This window comes from Schistocerca cancellata, chromosome 5, assembly GCF_023864275.1.
Source record: "Schistocerca cancellata isolate TAMUIC-IGC-003103 chromosome 5, iqSchCanc2.1, whole genome shotgun sequence".
Classification (NCBI taxonomy): Eukaryota; Metazoa; Arthropoda; class Insecta; order Orthoptera; family Acrididae; genus Schistocerca; species Schistocerca cancellata.
The window spans coordinates 735,086,275-735,108,070 of record NC_064630.1 but is presented as its reverse complement, the minus strand read 5'-3'; the positions used below and the strand labels follow the sequence as shown (position 1 = coordinate 735,108,070).

Below are 21,796 nucleotides of genomic sequence, written 5' to 3'. Positions count from 1 at the left end.
TTTTCATAGTAATGTGTTTTCTTATTCAGGCATATTGTGCTTTATTGATGGATACCACCATCACTGTTGTAATTTTTGTGTTTTCTAATCTTTCCCTTACATCTAGATCTGAAGTCCCAAAGATTGGTTGGTTTTCCTAAACTTTATTTATTAAATAATATATAATTCTAAGGACAGAGTCAACACAGAGTGATAATTTATCCAGAGAATAGTAAGTGGTATCTTTCAAGATGGATGTTAAACTATATATGCAATCAGTCCATAGCAGTCTGTTTTAGCATTTTAATAATCTTAATGAAAAGTTACTAATAGGACAGTAACCCTTATTCCATAGTTAATAGGTTGGACACCAATAGCGCATGGTCCGTCACTTTGTAATATAGTAGTGAAGCAACCTGAAAGAGTTTTATCCATATGATCAAGTGAAATGCAGATGGCAGGTCAAAGAGATTCAGTATAGTATGACAACCATCACAACTGCAGTATGAAATCACATGACACTTGTAGTAGCCACCAGAAAGATCGCGGGAGGCGCACATTGGCACGGCACGTCATGGACAGTAGTTGCCGCAAGTAGAGTCCCGTCCACCAGAGGGCACGCGAGAATTCGGACGCGCCCTCTGCCGGCGTAACAACAACAACAACTCCGGCAGGACAGGCAGAGCACAGTCAGTCAACATCGGGCATGCCTAGGACACAGTCCCGGTCTACGCTAAGTGAAGTGCGACGTAACGTGAACAGTGTTACTACACAATTGGCGACGAGTAGGGTCGTTCTTTCGCGTGTTGCGTCGTTGTTCCGGTTTCGCAGTTTCTCCACGGCATGGAGGATTTGGTGCGGGTTTTGGTTGCGCAGCAGACGGAGCTCATGGCCACCATGAAACAAGTGCTTCCGGCGTTGCTCTCACCGCCGTCTGCTCCGGCGCCGTTCCCTCCTCCCTTTCCCCCGTATGACGAGACGGCGGAGGATTGGGACGCATATGAACATCGCCTTCGGCAGCATTTCCAGGCGTTTCATGTTGCTGATGCGGAGGTATGTTGTGCTCTCTTCTTGTCTTGGATATCTCCCTCGCTGTATCAAGTTTTGCGGCAGCTGGCGCCGTTGCAGGAACCCTCGTCCTTGTCTTTTGACTCATTGTGTTCATTGCTGTCTTCATATTATCGCCGCCGCACGCATGTTGTGGCGGCTAGGGTCGAGTTCTATCAATGCAAGAAACAGCCCCATCAGTCTTACCGGGCGTGGGCCGCTACCCTGCACGGTCTTAGTCGTAAGTGTCGTTTTGTCACGGAGCAGTCGCGGGAGTCGTATGCCCATGTTATGGTACGCGACGTCATTGTTCGTTCGGCCCCTGATAGGGAGGTCCGGCAACGGGCCCTGCAGTTAGAAGACCCTTCCCTCGAAGAAGTCCTGTCCATTGCTCAATCGTATGAAGTCTCTCACGCAGCAGGTCAACAGCTGGAAGCGTGGTGCGACGTCGCGGAGGTTCAGGGCGGCGCGGCCGCGTCCACGGTGTCCGGGGTGGACGACGTGCGAGCGGTACAATCCGGCCGTTACGGCCGCTCCCGCGCGGCGCGTAAACAGAATTCCGGCCGCCGGCCCCTGTTGCCGTCCTGTGCGTCGTGCTATATACATCACGATCGGTCAAAGTGCCCCCAGCGTTGGGCCGTTTGTCACAAATGTCATAAAAACGGTCACATTGCTAAAGTTTGCCGCTCAGCCTCAAAGGAATCGAAGGAAGCAAGTACAGAGGACATGGACGTTGACATTCAGGAAGTTTCATCGGGCCAGGCTCCCGACGCATCGGCACACAAACTCTTTATCGAGGTGTCAGTTCGGTCGCGCCGGTTACAACTGCAAGTAGATACGGGCGCGGCAGTTTCGTTGTTGAATGCACAAACGTATTCCGACCTTGGATCGCCCCCGTTGGCGCCAGTTTACCGGCGTCTACGCGGTTATGGTAAACAGTTCATTCCCCTACTGGGTCAATTCACTACCGACGTGACTTACAAATCAGTCACTCGGCCTATTACTTTTATTGTTGTCAGTGATGCGAGCTCCGCTAACCTTTTTGGCCTGGATGCCTTTCAAGCTTTCGGTTTTTCTATTGCTGACACCATACAGTTGGTCTCCGAAGACGTTCCCTATCACTCATTAGAATCTTTGATCTCAGACTTTCCAGACATTTTTGAGGAGGGCCTGGGGCGTGTTTCAGATTTTGAAGCTCACTTAACGTTGAAGGCGTCGGCTCGCCCGCGTTTTCTACGCGCGAGGCAGATCCCCTTGGCTCTCCGCCCTCAGGTAAAGGAAGAGCTAGACCGGCTGACAGCCCTAGGGGTCATTCTTCCCATTTCTTCCAGTGAGTGGTCTTCGCCCCTCGTTATTGTCAAGAAGCCCTCTGGTAAATTACGTCTTTGTGGCGATTTTAAGGCCACCATTAATTCCCAATTGGTGGTGGACACCTATCCTTTGCCTCGTGCTGATGAATTGTTCTCCGCCGTGGCGGGAGGCCACTATTTTTCGAAAATCGATCTGTCAGAGGCTTATCATCAGATACCACTTGATGAGGACTCCAAACGGCTGGCAGTCGTCAACACCCCGTTTGGCCTTTACCAATACCAGCGGTTGGCTTTTGGAATATCCAGTGCCCCGGCGATATTCCAGCGTTATCTTGAGCATGTCATGTTGACAATCCCTCATTGTATTAATTACCTGGATGACATAATTGTCATGGGTCACAGCACGATGGACCACTTGCACAACCTTTGCACCCTCTTTCTCAAATTCAGGTCTGTGGGCTTGCGTTGCAACCTGCAGAAGTCAACCTTCTTCCAATCGTCCATTGAGTATGTGGGCTACACCATCTCTCGGCAGGACATCCAGCCGCTAGGAAGTTTGGTCCAAGGTATCGTCAACCTTCCTCGGCCCACATCGCTGAAGGAGTTACAAGCTTTTTTAGGCAAGATAGCCTATTACCACCGGTTCATTCCCAGGGCTTCCACTATAGCCCACCCCCTGTACTGCCTTCTGCACAAGGGTGTTCCTTTTGATTGGTCGCCGGCATGCGAGCAAGCGTTCACCTCGTTGAAGGGCCTCCTCACGTCAGCCCCTTGTTTGGCTACTTTTGATCCCCATAAGCCGTTAGTCCTGGCTACGGATGCTTCACAGTATGGGGTGGGGGCGGTCCTGGCCCATCGCAACGCTGATGGTTCCGAGCAACCACTGGCGTTTGCGTCGAAAACGCTTAGTCCCGCGCAGGCCCATTACTCCCAGGTGGAAAAAGAGGCTTTGGCCATTGTCTACGCTGTTACCAAGTTTCACCCTTTCTTGTATGGCACGAAGTTTCAGTTAATCACTGACCATAAGCCGTTAATATCGTTATTTGGCCCCGCCTCTCAGATTCCGGATAGGGCGGCCCACAGACTACAGCGCTGGGCCTTGTTCCTCTCTAAGTATCATTATGACATTCGTTTTCGCCCTACAGGCCAGCATGCCAACGCCGACGCTCTTTCCCGTCTTCCGGTGGGCCCGGATCCTACATTTGATCGAGAGGAGATTATGTGTTTTCATTTGGATGTGGCGTCCCGCCAGGCGGTTGATGGCTTCCCGATCACTAGTTCTCGAGTCGCCAGGGAAACAGCGGCTGACCCGGTTCTCCGGCAAGTAGTTCGCCTCATTCAGAAGGGGTGGTCGTCCCGCCCTCCGGGCCGGGCCTCGGACCCTCTTCGTAATTATTTTCTTCTACGAGACCGTCTCTCGGTCTTGGAAGGAGTTCTCCTTCTGGCTACCGATGATACAGCTCCTCGCATGGTTGTTCCTGCAAGTTTACGACGGGAGGTCCTCAAGTTATTACATGCGGGGCACTGGGGTGTTTCCCGTACTAAAACCTTGGCTCGCAGACATGTGTACTGGCCCGGTATTGACAGAGAAATTGAGCACTTGGTGGCCGCCTGTTCCCAGTGTGCGAGCCAACAAGCATCTCCCAGGGCAGCGTTCTCTTCATGGCCGCCGGCAACCCAGGCGTGGGAACGTGTTCACATCGATTTTGCGGGGCCGTTTCTCAATGTCTTTTGGCTCATTGTTATTGATGCTTATTCCCGATTCCCATATGTGGTTCGCTGCTCCTCAACCACTTCAGACGTTGCAATCCAGGCACTAGCAAAAATCTTTTCTGTGGAAGGTCTGCCAATCACCCTGGTCTCGGACAATGGACCGCAGTTTCTTTCGCAGACCTTCCAGGATTTTTGTAGGCGCTTCGGTATTCGGCACGTTTGCTCTCCCCCCTTCCATCCACAATCGAATGGGGAAGCTGAGCGCATGGTGCGCACCTTTAAGACGCAGATGAAAAAGTATGTGCACGAATTTCCTGCAGAGGAAGCATTGACGTTTTTCTTGACGGCATACCGGACCACACCAATGGGAGACCGCAGCCCCGCAGAGCTCCTCCATGGGCGTCAACCTAGGACTCTGCTGCACCTCCTCCAGCCTGGTCCTCGCCAGTCTTCCCAAAACGGAGTACCTGGCTTTCCACTGGGTATGTCAGTCGGGGCCCGTGGGTTTGGTCGCAATCCACGTTGGATACCGGCGGTGGTCCTGCACCGACATGGCCGCCGGCTCTATACCTTGCAGGTGGGGGACCGGGTGGTACGTCGTCACCAAAATCAGCTACGTCCACGTTCGGGCACCCACCCTCCGCCCTCTCGGACACCGGCTTCCCCATTGCCGGCACCTGTATTGGTTTCACAGGGGACGTTACCTCTTCTCCCCGCTGTGACTCTGCCGCACTGTGATGGTTCTCAGCCTTGGCAGCCTCCAGTGGCTCCAGCACCGGCATCGCCGTCATTCGAGCTGCCCCAGCGAGAGCTGGCCCCCCTAGCCGGCCCGGTTTCGCAGGGGGCTAGTTCCCCTGTGGTCGTTCCTTCCCCTTCGTCCCAGCCACTGGGTCTTGCCCCTCCTGAGGTGGAACAGGATCCAGAGTTCGACAGCTTGTTGCCCGTTCTGTCCCGGGCTCCGGTTGTGGGACGATGGGGGCCTCTTCGTGTGGGTCATTTCCAGCCATATTCGAAGGTTCCGGCTCGAGGGTTGGCAGATTCCCTCGACTCCGGCCATCCCATGGATGTGGAGGTCATCGCTCCTGCCCGACGCTCCACCTTTCGACGCAGTGGATCACAGTGGCTTCACCCCCTGAAGGAGGAGGAGTGTAGTAGCCACCAGAAAGATCGCGGGAGGCGCACATTGGCACGGCGCGTCATGGACAGTAGTTGCCGCAAGTAGAGTCCCGTCCACCAGAGGGCACGCGAGAATTCGGACGCGCCCTCTGCCGGCGTAACAACAACAACAACTCCGGCAGGACAGGCAGAGCGCAGTCAGTCAACATCGGGCATGCCTAGGACACAGTCCCGGTCTACGCTAAGTGAAGTGCGACGTAACGTGAACAGTGTTACTACAACACTGGTGATCAATATATCACAAAGAGAAAATATTTAATGACTGTACAATACATTCTATCCACTTCTGTTGCTCCTCCAATTTCCTCAACATTTAGTTCAAATGTCTCTGGCAGCATCCATCTACTTCTCAGCCTCTTGTTTCTGATTTCCTCCTTCTTCATCAGTTACTTTTAAATCCTCCAATACTTCCATTCTTTTCTTGCTCTTTAATTTTCATCCTTTTATTTCATTTTTTCCTTTGATTCAGTATCAAAGTTCTCTGCATCACAATACGACTTTGTCGGTGACCTATAGTTTGTTGTAAGTGATATTTTATTTAGTTATTAGTTTTTCATTAACCTTGTTTTTAATAGAGTGGGTGCTGTGTTGCATTTATTCTATGTAAGCACATTCTGCTACACTCTGGGACATGATGAACCTCTCTTAATCTAGCATTAGACGTGACTTAGCATTGGTCTTACCTGGTTACTGTGCTTTCACATATCTTGTGCTTGCACATATTTTGAAGAGGCTATGTGAGTTAATGTCTAATAATACCATTTGCTTTTCAATGATGCTGTTTCTATCAGAGAATATAATTACCCATTTGGTCTTTACCTATTCTGAAAAATTTATAATGCCACTAAAATTCAAACTAGTTGCAATATGAATAATCTTAAAAAAATATGTATCTTAACACTACTTCTGGTTAATGACTACAGTTTTCAAGGCATGCTTAATATTTGAAATAAATCAATGAAAGCAGACACCTGTTACATACCTTGTTCACGTATCTTTCCAGGTAAGGCTGAAAATTTTAGCCTATTTCTTGCTGTGCTAACTCGGGTATGTGCTCTGTGACCTGTATGTTTCTGGCAGTGAGTGGAGCTCCTGGTGGTGCTTGTTACCTCACCTGGTCTACACTGCACTTCAGCTGCTGAGACAGCTTCTTCACTTGACTCTTGTTCCTCACTGCTGCTGCTGGTATCACTGGGAAATGAGCTCACTGAACTGTCCACATTTGGCTCTACACTTGACAGACTATCATATCGCTTCAAACTGTCATTTCTGGTGAGCAATTCATCACTTTCTTTTCCACTCTGGGAAGCTAAATTTTCCTGCTGATTATCTGTGCCTGACAGTAATGGAGAAAATATTGGAGGGAGCTTAAAAAATTCTATACTGGCAGCTCCAGATGACGAATTTGTTGTCTGAGAAAACTCTGAATCCTGTGAACAGGTTTTACGTGAAAATCTTTGTCTCCTTATTTCGGCTGCAGAAAGTGGATGAGCATGGACATTGTGGCTGACACTCTGGAAGTAAGAGCTGTTGGAGGATGATCCCACACTGATGCCTGAATCACTCTGGACACAGCGTTCATGTGTTACATCATTTTCTGTTTCAAACCTTAAGTCTCTTAAAGAACCACACAAACTGTTGGTCCCAGGCATGATTCTAGTCTGTGAGCGCAATAACTCCCAGTTTGTTCTGGCATTTGATATCACCTGTTCCCGCTTAATTTCTGCATCTATTTCAGTGGTTTTAGCTGTTTCCAACATATCTGAAGCTTCTTTATTCTTTCTCCAGGACATTGCAGCTTTCCTAACAGATTCAGTTACTTCCATATGACTAAGAAATTTCAAAGTTGGCAGATAGGACACTAAAAATGAGACACAATCACCTCCGAGAGCAACAGGATTTCCATCAATTGTCACTTCCTCAAGCTCTGCAGCTCTGACAACGCTATTCATATCTTCAACCCTGTTGTAAAACAATCAATGAATAAATAACTTTCTGATTAAACAAAGCAAAAAATAAGGAATAAAATCAAACAAAAAATACATGTTCAATAATGAAATATTTAATTACAACAATGAATATTTACATCAATTAGAGGCAGTTTGGCACAATTGGAACTGTAAACATCACTAAATTTGGGTATTTAAAAAGCTGCTGTAAATGTGATAGTTAATTAGAAGTTCAGTTATTGTACATTTGCAGCTTAAGAAATATTACCATATTATAAATCAGAGAGTGAAGTCAGAGTTCTAAGGACAATAAAGCTAAGTACTCATTTCAATATTGTCGTACACAGTAGTCAGTATTCTGTAATGCACTATTTATATAGAACAGTTATGATCTTTTCATCAGTTTAGGCAATAAAAATAACAAATTAAACTTTACAAAAATGTTTTCTTCTCTTTACAATTTCATAGGGAATGTGGCTTAACTTGATCTCTGTCTCTTTAATACTGGTAGTAAAATCATGGGCAGAAAACACTATCATTCTCAGAAAAAAATTTGTTATGTAACATTTAGCTAATTGAATAACTTTTGTATCTCACCTACATGACATTCTTGAATAAATTAATTATTGGCATTAGAAAGGATGCATGGAAAGGATGCATGTGAACACAAAAATGATCTACTGATGCACTGGAATATTGATGGGTTAGCAACAGAACTACCAAACCTTAAATACACTAAAACAAATGAGCCTAAAATTTTTGATTTCAGAGTATGTAAATATACCAAAATAATCTGCATAAATGAACACTGGTTAACAGAAGATTATATTCAGGTTTTACACAGTATTACTAATTTTAAGGTAGCTAACAGCTTCTGTAGGAGGGAAAAAAATCTTGTGGAAACTCCTTCACTGTTTTGGTCCTTTGCTAAGTTTATTTATTTATTTATTCATTTTTTTGGCAGGCACTTCTACCTTTTTCAGCTCAGACTGTACAGCATGACCTAAGTCAATTTCTTTGGCAGGAGTAAGACTAGCTTCTACATCACATACCAACTTTTCAGCAGATAATGCATCAGGCTTAACTACTATGGGCATCACATCATCAAGAGCAGAAGAAGAAGCATTATACAGGAAATGTGCCTTGTGGATCACACATTGGAATGCCCAAAATAAGGGCATGACCTATCCTGAAATGGAGTAAAAGAAAGATATTTAGCTGGCAGAGAACCTTCAAGGTACTTCAATATCATTCATCAGCTGTAAGTACCTATTTCAATCTTCTGCTCCTTTACCCTGTTCACATAATTCTTTAGAAAGAGGATGGTTTTTACATCCCAATTGGTCACATATTGATTTTCCAGCCAGCACAAGTAGCAAAATGTTTTAGGGAAGGGCAGATTTTTGAGCTTATTAAATCTTTTGTAATCAGTTTTTCTCACAGGTACATTCTTCATCACATTATAAATCAATCTCAGAGACAGTACAACATCGCAATTAGCCTTTATGGCTGTATTCTTGAAACTCTGGTGAAATGTATGGAGCCCACAAAATCCCACATCAACAAAAGCTTATGTACTGTCTCCACAAATACTCTTCAGATTGAGACACAAGTCCTTCAAGAATGCCCAGTTGACATTTTGCCCATCCACTGATACTTGATGCATGTTGGTAAGATTCAGGTCAGAAGTTTCTTTCTTCAAACCATCCAACATATCAGCAGCAGTGGTATGGCCTAAAAATGCAGATGAAAAGTAGTGCATTTCAACCTGTTTGTTTACTTTGTCCCAGTATTTGAGAGCAATATCTATTTACTGCAACTCAGCTACCTTGTTAAGGCTCTCATCAAGTGAGATTACAAACAGTACATCCTCTTCATGATCTGTGAGGAAATTTTTCCTAAAGTATGGAGCTAACCCATAAACACTACCATATGATGTCTTGGTCCACCCAAACTGCCTGTTACTAGGGTTATTATTGCTAAGCAACACAACTGGAAATAAAGCAGTCTGCTTGCACGTAGTAGAAAAGGACATGATTTTCAGCAGCTTGTAGAGTCCTTAATATTTCTGCCCTTGTAACATCATCCTGGATTAGGTGCTTTGAAATACTACTGTTAGCCAATATAGCATTAGTGAAAGTGATGGAAGTGACATGGGCTGTGGTTGCTGGTAGGATGATGAACTGGCTGTCAACTGCGAGATCCCCCAATTCACCATTTGCTGCATTCTCATCAAGCATCAAGAAATCCTCCTCATCTTGCCCAGGTATCTCGCCAGATGACAGGGAGCATGATCTGGAAGTACCAGAACCATGAAGACAATCAAATATTCCAATAATACGAGGGCTATCCACAAAGTACATTACATTTTGGAATTAAAAATAAATAAAGTATTGGAAATTTTTTTTATTATATACAGATGAAAGCCACACTTAAATACTACTTTTCTACATAGTTGCCATTTAAATTAAGGCACTTATCGTAGCGATGGATGAGCTTGGAAATTCCTTCGTCATAAAATTCGGCCGCCTGCACCTTCAACCACGTGGTTACCTCTTCTTGAAGCTGTGCGTTGTCATCAAAACGCTGAATAGCCAACTACTTCTTCATTGCTGGGAACAAGTGGAAGTCGCTCAGTGTCAGGTCGGGACTGTACGGCGGATGAGGAAACAACTCCCACTTAAAAGATTCGAGAGCTTCACGAGTGGCATTTGCCGTGTGGGCCCAGATGTTGTCGTGAATCAGCAAGATCTTTGAGCCCAACTTTCCCCTGCACTTGTTTTGTATTGCTCTTCTGATGTTGTGCATAGTTTGGCAATACCTTTGAGTGTTTATCGTAGTGCCTCTTTCCAGGAAATCCACAAAAATCACACCTTTTCTGTCCCAAAAGAAGAGGTAACAACGTGGTTGAAGGCACAGGCGGCCGAATTTTATGACGAAGGAATTTCCAAGCTCGTCCATCGCTACGATAAGTGCCTTAATTTAAATGGCAACTATGTAGAAAAGTAGTATTTAAGTGTGGCTTTCATCTTTATATAATAAAAAAAATTTCCAATACTTTATTTATTTTTAATTCCAAAACGTAATGTACTTTGTGGATAGCCCTCATATAATAATGTCACCAATGTGAAACTATCAGGGGAAGAACAATGGTCATCAAGGTATGGGTATCCAATTTCAGTAAGAGCACACAGTGTAGAAGGGATTATGAAAGCAAGCCCCACACCTAAAGAGAAAGTTTCCTCTTCATTGCAAAACCAATGGCAAGTCACCATAATGAACAATGTAACTTGACATTAAAAAAGGAAAGGGTAGGTTATATCAAGCCATGCAAGGATAGGTCAAGAATAAAGTCTGGCAGACACTTCAGACCTTGTTGTAATGGTGGCCTGCTCATTCAGAGTTCCTGTTTTCCTTGCTTACATTTTACAGGATTATTTTGATATGCTTTTAATGGCATAATTCATCACCGAAATGGCAGGGAAAAACAATGCAATAGTCAAAAATTAAATCCCATTATGGTCAGTGAGATTATACAGAGAACTAGTTAAGAATAGGAAAACACTCTAGATCCAGTTTAAGAAACCCTAAGATTGTGAGGGCCTACGCAAATACAGGGCAATGAGAGGTGACAACCTTACTCAAAACAGGTCACCAAATGTATTTCCTGTGTTTAAATACAGCTCCAGAGTGGTGCTTTTTCTTTCCTTGATCTTTTTTCACACTCACTGACACTAGTTGCTCAGTTACATGGGCAGCCTGTAAGAGTCCATTTATCACTTAACGATCATAGCACTTCACTTACTGAGGACTGATGAGAAAGACAAATGTCCACTGTGTTCCTGACCACAATGACTGCCTTTGAGTGCTTAGCTCCTTTGACATGGCTGATGAGGGCCATCTTTCCCAAGCTGCTGCAAGCTGCTGAAAGCAAAAGACTTGCTGCATAGTGTGCAATAAAACTGGGACTCTGATGTTTTGTGGGCTTTGATGCCCTCAAATCTTTGGTCATTCAGCCATTCAGCATTGAATTTGACCTTGCCTGGTTTCACTATCATCCACAACTTGAATGCCATGTGAACTGTCACAGGACTGGGAATGGAAAGTTATCTGTTGATAATGTTCCTACAGCTAGCAAAACCTGATGCACCTTCGAAGGTGAGTTGAGACAAGAGCGAGCAGACAAATAGTGATAGCATCAAAGGAGAATACACACAGTGTTGCAGAAAGCCATGTGAGGTGCAAGGGCTCTGGTTGAAGTTATAACCTACCTCCAAATTAGCTGGTCACACATGAGTGGATCTTCCCAATGGGCTATGGATATTTATGATGGATTCTTGGGTACCTGCAGTCCCTGCATGCATGTTTGTGGAGGCCCAACCTTGAGACAGTACCCACAATTCTAAGGACTGGTGATCAGATCCAACAGCTAGGTACACATACCTATGGCCCTTGTGGCATGTCACTGTAAGTCAGGATGTCCTGAAATAAGTGACATCCTACAAAAGATCCTTCTCACCCCTCTTAAAATGGTGTTCTGTCGCCCACCCAAATTCCAAACCATGCAAGTTCATTCCTGTGCCACTCCCAACCCTAACTTGTTGCCATAGGTACCATGCCCCTGTGAAAGACCCAGGTGCAAGACCTGACCAATCCACCCACCCAGTACTTCCTGTTCCAGTCCTGTCACAGGCTTATCCTGTCCTGCACCATCAGAGGCTGGGCCACCTTTGAAAGCAGCCATGTTGTATAACAGCTCTACTGCAATCTTTGCACAGCTTTCTATATTGGCGTGACTACCAACCAGCAGTCCATCAGGATGAACAGCCTGTGGCAAAGAGCAAAGTAGACCACCCTGTGGGACAACATGCAGCTGAACATAACATGCTTGATTTCAATGACTGTTTCACACCATACGGATACTCCCCTTCCTCTCACATTCACCACCAGGGTGGATGGCCACAGCCAAACCGTGGCAAAGAGCAAAGTAGACCACCCTGTGGCATGACATGCAGCTGAAGATAACACACCTGATTTCAATGACTGCTTCACTACCTGAGCCATCTTGATCCTCCCCTCCACCATCAGCTTTTCTGAACACTGCAGATGGGAGTTATCCTTACAAAATATTCTCTGCTCCTGAAATTATGCCAAACTCGACCTACAGTAACCTCCTGTACCCACACCCTCCACCCAACTGTTTCAGTCCCATCTGCCCTCTCATATCCTCCCTATTCTCATTCCTTAATCCTCTTTGTGTGCCACCCTTTACCAATGCACCTGTCCATCTTGCCCCTTCCCCACTCCTCTCCTTTTTTGCTCCCTGGCCCCCTCCCCCCTCCCCGCTTTTCCCAAAGCCTCCTGACACTGCACCTTTTGGCAATCTAGTCCCTGCACACTCTGCCAAACAATGCTCTTCTCTCCCCCCCCCCCCCCCAATATATACTCTGCTATCTCTTCCACTTACCCCCTGCCCCCTCCATACTGTTGCTTCCATTCTACTTGACAGTTGCATCCCAGTCTGAGCTGCTGCAGATGGCAGTCATTTGTATGTGAGGTGTGCTTGCTAGGGAGAATAAATGTAAATGTGTGTGTGTGTGTGTGTGTGTGTGTGTGTGTGTGTGTGCGCGCGCGCACGTGTGCGCATGCATGAACTTTCTTTTCTGAAGAAGGCTTTGGCCAAAAGCTAATGTCTAATTGTGTTTTCATTGTGCCTGTCTCCAGCTGAAAGTGTCATCTTTATAATGAGCAGCAATATGTCTTGTCCTTATATTGCTGATATTCCAGCCTGGAGTTTCCATTATTTAACAAACTAACTCCATTAGTTCACTTACTGCACACCAAAAATAACAGCTGAAACAACTAGATTTAAAATCAGACTGACGAGCACTGGCTTTTGTATAGGAAATGTAGTATCTGCAGACACTGTATTATTTATAAGTACTCTTTACATTCTTGTCTTCTATGACATCAGACAATTAGGAACAGTTATTTTGATACACTTGTATATAAACTCTTTGCTCGGTGTCGGAACACACTGCAGTTCCTTCAGTGGTGTCTGGTATCTATAAACAATGCAGTGACATGTTACAGACTGTAAAATTTCTTTAATTGTTTACAGGCTCTGTAACACAGAATAACACTGCATTCAACATGCAGCTGAACTTGTAATATTAACCGTGGCTTGATGATAAACAGTTTTAGAACAGGCAGAGACAAACGTTGTATAGAATTTAATGTTGACCACAATGGGATAGTAGTAAAAAATCAACTTGAAATTGCTAATATATTCAATGAATATTTTTCTTCAGTAGGGGAAGCTATCAATGACAAACATAATAACCTGCAGTATAATTTTAAAGGCAATCCATTTAAGAGTAGTGTATATCTATCCCCCAAAAATTGCGAATAAGTAATTAATATCATTAGCTCTCTAAAATCTTCCAATTCCACAGAACATGTTGGCCTCAGTATTTATGTATTAAAAGTGTGTCTGTACCTCTGTCTGTAGCAGTAAATAATATAATAGAATCAGGCACCTTCCCAGGCAGACTAAAAATAGCTCACATAACACCAACCTTTAAAAAAAAGAGACAAACTCAAAATTAAAAACTACAGACCCATCTCAATACTTCCAGTCTTTTCCAAAACAGTTGAAAGAGCCATATACAGCAGAAATATAAATGTTCTCCAGATGCACACCCGAATGTTTGAAAACCGAAATGGATCCTTAAAATGTAAATCAACCAGCACAGCAGCTGCTCAGTTAATTGAAGAGATAAGAAGTGGCATCAAGAACATGCAACATGTTGCAGGTATATACCTCAACCTTGAGAAAGCTTTTGCCTGTGAGAACGCCACCATCCTATTAGAAAAGCTATGGAACATTGGCATCAGAGGCACTGTCCATGACCTAATAAAATCTTACATGAGAAACGGAAAACAGTTTGTACTGCTTAAAACTGAAAGTGGTGTTCACAAATCCAAAATCACTAATATAAGATATGGAGTGCCCCAGAGCTCAGTATTGGGTCCTCTTCTGTTTTTGATTTATGTAACTGACATAAGATATTTCACTCAGAGTTCCAGAATAGTTCTGTATGCAGATGATACATCCATTGTGTGTAAAAAGGAATCACTTAATGAACTAGAGACCCACTGTAAAAATATGACAAATGAAATTGTATAGTATTTTAATGAAAGCCACTTAAATTTAAGCAGTAGTAAAACCTGTCTCATGGAGTTTAACAACAGTAGTTTTAATGATGAAATTAAACTATACATAGGCAATGAATTAGTAAAAAAAGAGTTTAGTATAAAATTCCTTGGTTTAACAATTCAAAGCAATCTAAAGTAGGACACACATGTTGGCACTCTAGCATGTAAATTGTCTAAGAATATATTTGCAATTAATATGATTAGCAAGTTCTGCAAAGACACTGTTGTCCTAGACTGCATACAATGCTCTATTTTCCTCTCACCTGAATTACAGAATAGAAATATGGGGAGCAACAACAAAAGCAAATCTAAATAAGCTAGTGATTCTTCAAAAAAGGGCTATAAGAATCATCTGTGGAGCAAAATATAAGGAATCATGCCATGGCTTGTTTCCAAAAACTGGTGTACTACCTGTAGTAAACATGTACACTGTAAAAGCCATATTACTTGTTAAAAGACTGCAGCCCAACATTTATTCCAATTTGTATCAGTACAATACCAGAAATAAAGAAAAATCTTACATCAGCAGCCACAGAACAGCACTCTATGAAAAGGGTCCACAATATGCAGAGTCCACAGATAGCCAATGCAGTGCTCAGTAAAGTTATGACCCTGCCCACAATGAAGCTTAAATTTCAGCTAAAGAAATTCATGTTACAAAATCCAAATTACACATTAGAAGAGTACCATACTTACATGCAGAATAAGAAGCACTTAAAAAAATGTAAATAATGTCAAGCAAACCATTTTATTTGTAATTTAATCATTTTGTTAATGAATGACATATTCTGTAGAATCTATTATTGTGCTACATATCAAGAATTGTAACCTGTTTTTATACATCATTCAACGTTGAATAAAGTATAATAATAACAATAATAATAATAATAATAATAATTATTATTATTATTATACTTGTGTGAATACCATGGCAAACTCTGATTCAGCCTATTGTGCCATAAATAACTGTTAGTTTGCTCAAATTCCACTAGCACTATCTTGTGCAACATATAGTACCACAGCATAAATTGCAATTGTGAACATGTTTATTGTTTAATAAGAACTTACATTGATTCCATGTTTTATCCCAATGAGTATTTTTTGTGTATCTACAATGACCCCCAATTAAGTTGTGTTTAAATCCTGTTGGATTAATATAACAATGAAAATAATCAGTTAGTGACAGTAAAATGTAAATGGATAGATAAAAAATCTACTCACCAAGAGGTGGCAGGATAACACACGCACACTAAAAGCTTAACTTTTACAAGCTTTTGGAGCCAGTGGCTCCTTCTTCTGGGAGAAGAGTTGAAGGGGAAGAAAGAGTGATGAAGAAAAAGGACTGGAGAGGTTTAGGGAAAGGGGTACAGTTCAGAAAAGTCACCCAGAACCCTGGGTCAGGGGAGACTTAGTTGATGGAATGACAATGGAAGACTGACTGTTGGGGACTGCACTGGACAAGATTTGTAAACCTGGGAGCTTAAAGGTGGAAAACAGAGTAATATGAAAGACAGAGATTACTACTAAAACATTGTGTATGAGTTAATAAGAGTGATAATCTACATGCATTGTATGTAACAGCTGTGGGAAGGGGGACGGCAAAAATAGGCAGGTCAGTAAATGAAAGATGTAGAAAACTAAAATGGGGTGAAGAAAGGAGTTGTTACTGGGAAGAAATGCTGAGATGGAAGCATTAACATAAATTAAGGCCAGGTGGATGAACGGAACGAAGGGCATGTTATAGCATTACTTCCCACCAGCAGAGTTCTGAGAAACTGGAATGTGGGGGAAGAATCCAGATGGTGCATATAGTGAAACAGACACTGAGACTGTGACTGTTATGTTGTAGAGCATGTTCTGTGATAGGATATTGTGTGTTGCTGGTATATACCCTTTGCCTGTGCCCATTCATCCTGACTGATAACTAGGTGATAGTCATGCCAATGTAAAAGCCCATACAGAGTTTACATAACAGCTGATATATGACATATATCATTTCGCAAGTGGCTCTCCCTTTGATAGTATATGTTTTGCCAGTTATAGGGCTGGAGTAGGTGGTGGTCAGCGGGTGCATAGGGTAAGTCTTGCTGTGGGGATGGTCACAGGGGTAGGGAGATGTGTGCAGAAGGAGCATATGGTGTGACAAAAATATTGGAGGGATTGGGAGGGTGACGACAAGCTATTCTCATGTCAGGGCATGATTTTAAGAAGTCATAGCCTTGTCAAAGTAGCTGATTAATACATTCAAGGCCGGGATAATACTGGGTGACAAGTGGTATGCTCTGAGTTGTTTTTTGGATGGATCAGCAGTACAACAATTGGATGTGATGGCCTCGGAAATCTGCTTTTGAACTACGCTGTTGGGATCATTACATCCAGTGAAGGTTGAGGTGAGAGTGATGGTGTGTTGCTGTAAAGAGCCCTAAAGCTGCATTGAACCATGCTACTTTGGTGAAGGGCCTACTTTCCTTTACATGTGATGCAGACTGGAAGTATCACATTGCAACCCAATCACAAAACCTTTCCAACCACAAACATGGCAATTGACCCTATCTTGAATAGTCCTCACCATGATCCCAATTTGATCCACAACCACTACCTCAAAATCATCCATTAAAAGCCTTCCAAGAAATTCCCACAACCAGCACTGATTCACAACCTATCTAAGGCTTTGACTATGTGGACCATAAAATTCTGCTGGGGAAACTAAAATGGTATGCCATTAAAGGTCTTCTCCTTGCTCTGATGGAGTTGTTTTTACCAGTAGTAAACAGAGGGTAAACAGATTAGCAAATGATCTGACAGAAATAAGATTAAATTCATGGGGGGTGGGGGGGGGGGTCGTCATTGAATGTAGTGTCCACAGGGTTCAGTACTAGGCCCACTTCTATTCCTGGTCCATATAATGATTTAATGGGCACGTTGGAGAATAGTTCAAAGACTGTAATGTTTGCTGGTGGAACTTGTATTTTGACAAAAGGTCCAATACATCCATAACTGACACAGTCAGGAGAGTAACAGAACAGTGTTACAACTGATTCACAGCTAACAGCTTGCAAAGACTTGTATTATGAAATTCTAAACAAATAAAAATGACTTACAGGTACCAGAAGTAGAAATTAGTGGGCACATGCTGGATGAGGCTCCATGTGTGAAGTTCATGGACATGCAAATGGATAATAAACTGAGGTGGCACCAGCATGTGGATAAGTTAACAAAAAAGCTAAGTTCTGCTTGCTTTGTGCTCAGAAATCTCTCTCACTGTGCTGACAAGTAGACAGGATTGCTAGCATAGTTTGCATACTTTCACTCAATTCTGTCCAATAGCATTTTTTCTGGAACACTGCAACTAAGGTGACAAAAGTTTTTATCCTACAAAGTATGCAATAAGAATATTGAGTAAAGTTGATAACCCAACATTTTGCAGCAGTGCCAGTAAGTAATTCCCTAAAGGTATTTGTGATTTGTAACAAGATTAAATTTAGGACAAACTCAGCAATTCACAACCACAACATCAGAAGTAGAAATAACTTCTGTATAGACTATGCATCCCTCTCTAGCATCCAGAAAGGACTTTTATATCCTGATGTAAAAGTTTATACCAGGTTGTCAGTTCACACCAGATAAAAAAATTAACATCCTCAAACCTTTAAAAAACAAAGTGAAAGAATAGCTTGTTAACCCATGAGAAGGTACACTACATTTCCATTAGTTGAGTAGACATGTGGGGTATTTTATGCCTCAGAACATAATTCACGTAACATGATCTCAAACTTTGGAAAAATGGCATTTATTTTGTGAATACCATTATTGAGCATTTTGATTCTATACCTTTTTTGTGAACCTGATTGATTTTTTGAACTTTTTAGGGCAGAATTTAAATACTTCATCAATACAAAATATTTCACCTGAGGTTTACTTATTTTATTTTTCAGTTTAGTACATGTCCCCTAGACTTTATGCTCATGAATTACAGTTGTTGCAAGTGTAAGCACTGTTTCATGTTCCTTATAAACAAACTTTTTGCATATATTACATGCACTCTAGATCAAAAGGTTGTGTGTTCAAATCACATTGTGATCACCAGCTGTTGGTGTTCTTGCACAATTAATCACAAAACACAGTATTTTAGGTTCTGAATTATTATTTGGAAACTCCCTGTTTGTTACAGGGCCAATATCACTCTCCAACAACAGAACAACTGAACTCTAGATCTCTTACTCTGTGCATTTCAAAATGTCACTTGTCTTGAAAAGAAAAATAAAGTTAACACAAAGGACAATTATTTACAGGACTGTAGGTTATGAACATAAACTAAACCCTACAGTTGACACATCGTTTGCTCAGCCATAAGTTATACACCTCCAACATTTCTTGCCTGCTGATAGTTGCGAAGCACACAGATATATGTCTCTCTTTTTCCAAGGGTTCTTGATATTTAAGCAAGACTGCTAAAATGTCACAAGACAGACAAGGTATTTTGGATCTTTTCGTTAGCTGGGACTTCATTAATGCCATTGTTACATTCTTCAAACAGTTCTGCTTGCATAATGTGCATTTTTTGAATTTGAGGAATACAAAATCTGTGTACTGATTCCTGCAATATCCATGAAAGAATAAAATAAACACATGGGCCATTGCCTTGTTATGTGCAAGATGTATGCATCACATAATTGATTCATGGTGTCAACATCCCCTTTTGTCATATTGTAGTGCACTATTATTTCAGGCTGTTTGTTTTGTTGTTAAGTTTTAGTAATTCAAGCATTGTGAATAGCAGTATCATGGATTTGATTTTACTTTGGTATATACAATGAGAGAGTGACACCTTTTTGAAATCTGTAACTTGAAGACCCAACTTCTCAATTTTTGGCTGCCTAAAATTCAACAGGTTTTCTGTTTTGTCCTTATTCAGTGTGCCAACACAAATGAGCTGCTTATTTAAGAGAGTCATCACTAAAAGGTAACTGGTGTTTATTTTGTGTTGTATCACATTATTGAATGTGATGTTTCTATTGCTATATTTAACATCAGCAATCAGGCATATCACTATGTCACTTGCCTTGTACTTCAAAGTTATGTTTAAAAATGTTTTTGAGTAGCATATAGCAAAGGCCTTTATTCTATATTTTTCATGCTTATACAGAATGTATTGTACGAAATTGCAGTGCCCCTGGAAAGCCCACAGGTTCCAGGTTGGCAAGAAAGAATGAATGGCAGTTAGTTCATCTATTTTCTTCTTTCAGCTTATGTCCTCTTGTCATCAAGTCATATACTTCTGAGTAAAACAAAAATTTCTTGTAACCTACACATGACATTAGAACTTGCATTCCTGTTCAGTCTGAGTTCCATTGTTCAAGTGCATTAGTGTAAGGTCCTTTCTTTATTCCAGTCAGATACAGACATCCTGGTAAAGCAAGTATTTCAGTTTCTGATGTTTCCTTTGCATTTGTATGCCAAGAGTACTGTGATGATTCACTTTTCTTTTCTATACACAAATTTTTATGAATGACAGTATTGTCTATTGTACTGTTGTCTATTATTTTATGAAAAGCAACAATTTCATTACTGAAGTCATCTGCACTCCTTCTAGGAGCAGAAAACACTTCCACTATATTATTATGTCTAGCGTTACTCTGGCTGAAGCCTTCAGTTTTTCTCCACTTTGTAAGGCTATCCTTGCCAATAAAAACTTCACATTTCCACTTTCACCCAAATCTCTACTGTCATCTTCAATAACAGACAGGATATTTTGTTTAGAATCACTGTCATCCTCACTTTCTTGTATTACTTCCACCAACTTGTCTGATTCACCACTGCCACTGCTGCACAGTTCATCATCTGACCCACCCAATAACTCCTGTGGAATTTTGATATTTCTTCTGGCTTAATTTTCCTGAATAAGTAACAAACTAATCAGTTAATTCAAATTACTGGTTCAGTGTAAATAACTATGCACAATTGCATGTAAATATGAAATATATATTTACTTACACAACCAGGCACATGGGGTATGTAATACACCAGTAGTGTTCTGCTGACCAATTCTTGGAAATACGGGCACACAAAAAGTGACACAGTAAAACTAACTACAACAATTGGTAGCCAAGACAACAATAGAGGAATAACTAGCATGCCAGTAACCTCTGACAAACAGTAGTGTTGCCATTAGCAAAAACTAAACATATCATACTAAACACCCCAGCATGCTTACTTGATGGCTAATCACTCCTTCTACAATTTATCAGAATGTCTGGACTCAAGAATGTAAATTCCACATAACTGTATTATTTATATTAGACATATCTTGATTTTGCCTGTATACAAGATTTCCCAGGAGGAATGACTGTCCGCATCTCGTGGTCGTGCAGTAGCGTTCTCGCTTCCTACGCTCAGGTTCCCGGGTTCGATTCCCGGCGGGGTCAGGGATTTTCCCTGCCTCGTGATGACTGGGTGTTGTGTGCTGTCCTTAGGTTAGGTAGATTTAAGTAGTTCTAAGTTCTAGGGGACTGATGACCATAGATGTTAAGTCCCATAGTGCTCAGAGCCACTTGACCCATTTGAGGAATGACTAACATTCAAGGGATATGAAAGGAACAATCACTCAAATCAAAAAAGTGTAGTACACATTGGCTCTAAAATGCATACCTTATAGAATGGGCCAAAACAAGAGAAAAATGTCCTGCAAGTATGGGCTGTAAAGTGCATACCTCAAGAACCATGAGCAATTGTTCATGCTTTGCTACTGCAAAACAGATCTCTTGTACTGAAAAAAAGTGCTCATAGATCTTAAGATATGCATTTTAGAGCCCATGTTTACTAGACAATTTTGCCTTGTTTGGTCTATACTGCCTCCTCCCAAAATATGGAAATCAAAGGGTCTAGAGTAGAAGAGACCTGTTTCACAGTATCAACGATAGTGAATTACTCATACACCTTAAGGTATAAATTTTAAAGCCCATGTTTAACAGACTTCTTTTGTTTTGAATGATTGTTCTTGTCATATGCATGAACACTGACCATTCCTCCTGGGACACCTTGTATGGATGGCTAATAGTGTTTTACGTAAAGTTACTCTTATGCTTTTTTTGTAGTATAAGTAATATTGGAGGAGAAGCAATGGATATTTTCACAGTAGCTGTTTTTCTTCTAACATACAGCAGGGGTTGGACAATAGAAAAGTTCGCTTGAACATAAAAGCAAATGCTAGCCAAGCCTGCAGGTTGCACTGTCATATATGATCATGAATGGCATCTGTGCAATGTCCTCAGTACATTGCAAGTGTCAGTCATGGTCAGAGCAGAGTTGTGTGTAGTTATGAGTGCTTTTTGTCAGAGCTAAGTGATTTCAAACATGAGAAAATTCTTGGTGCTTATAGAGTGGATGTCTCCATAACAAAGGTAA

General features: G+C 42.1%; 1 protein-coding gene across 1 annotated transcript in view; it reads right to left on the bottom strand.

Moving 5' to 3' along the window:
• Positions 1 to 21,796, bottom strand: part of LOC126187784 (leucine-rich repeat-containing protein 49) — a 154,675-nt gene that overhangs the window by 74,715 nt on the left and 58,164 nt on the right. Inside the window, exon 5 of the mRNA XM_049929056.1 lies at positions 6,208 to 7,187. Coding sequence (XP_049785013.1) covers positions 6,208 to 7,187 — 980 coding nt within the window. The remainder of the gene's footprint in view (positions 1 to 6,207; positions 7,188 to 21,796) is intronic.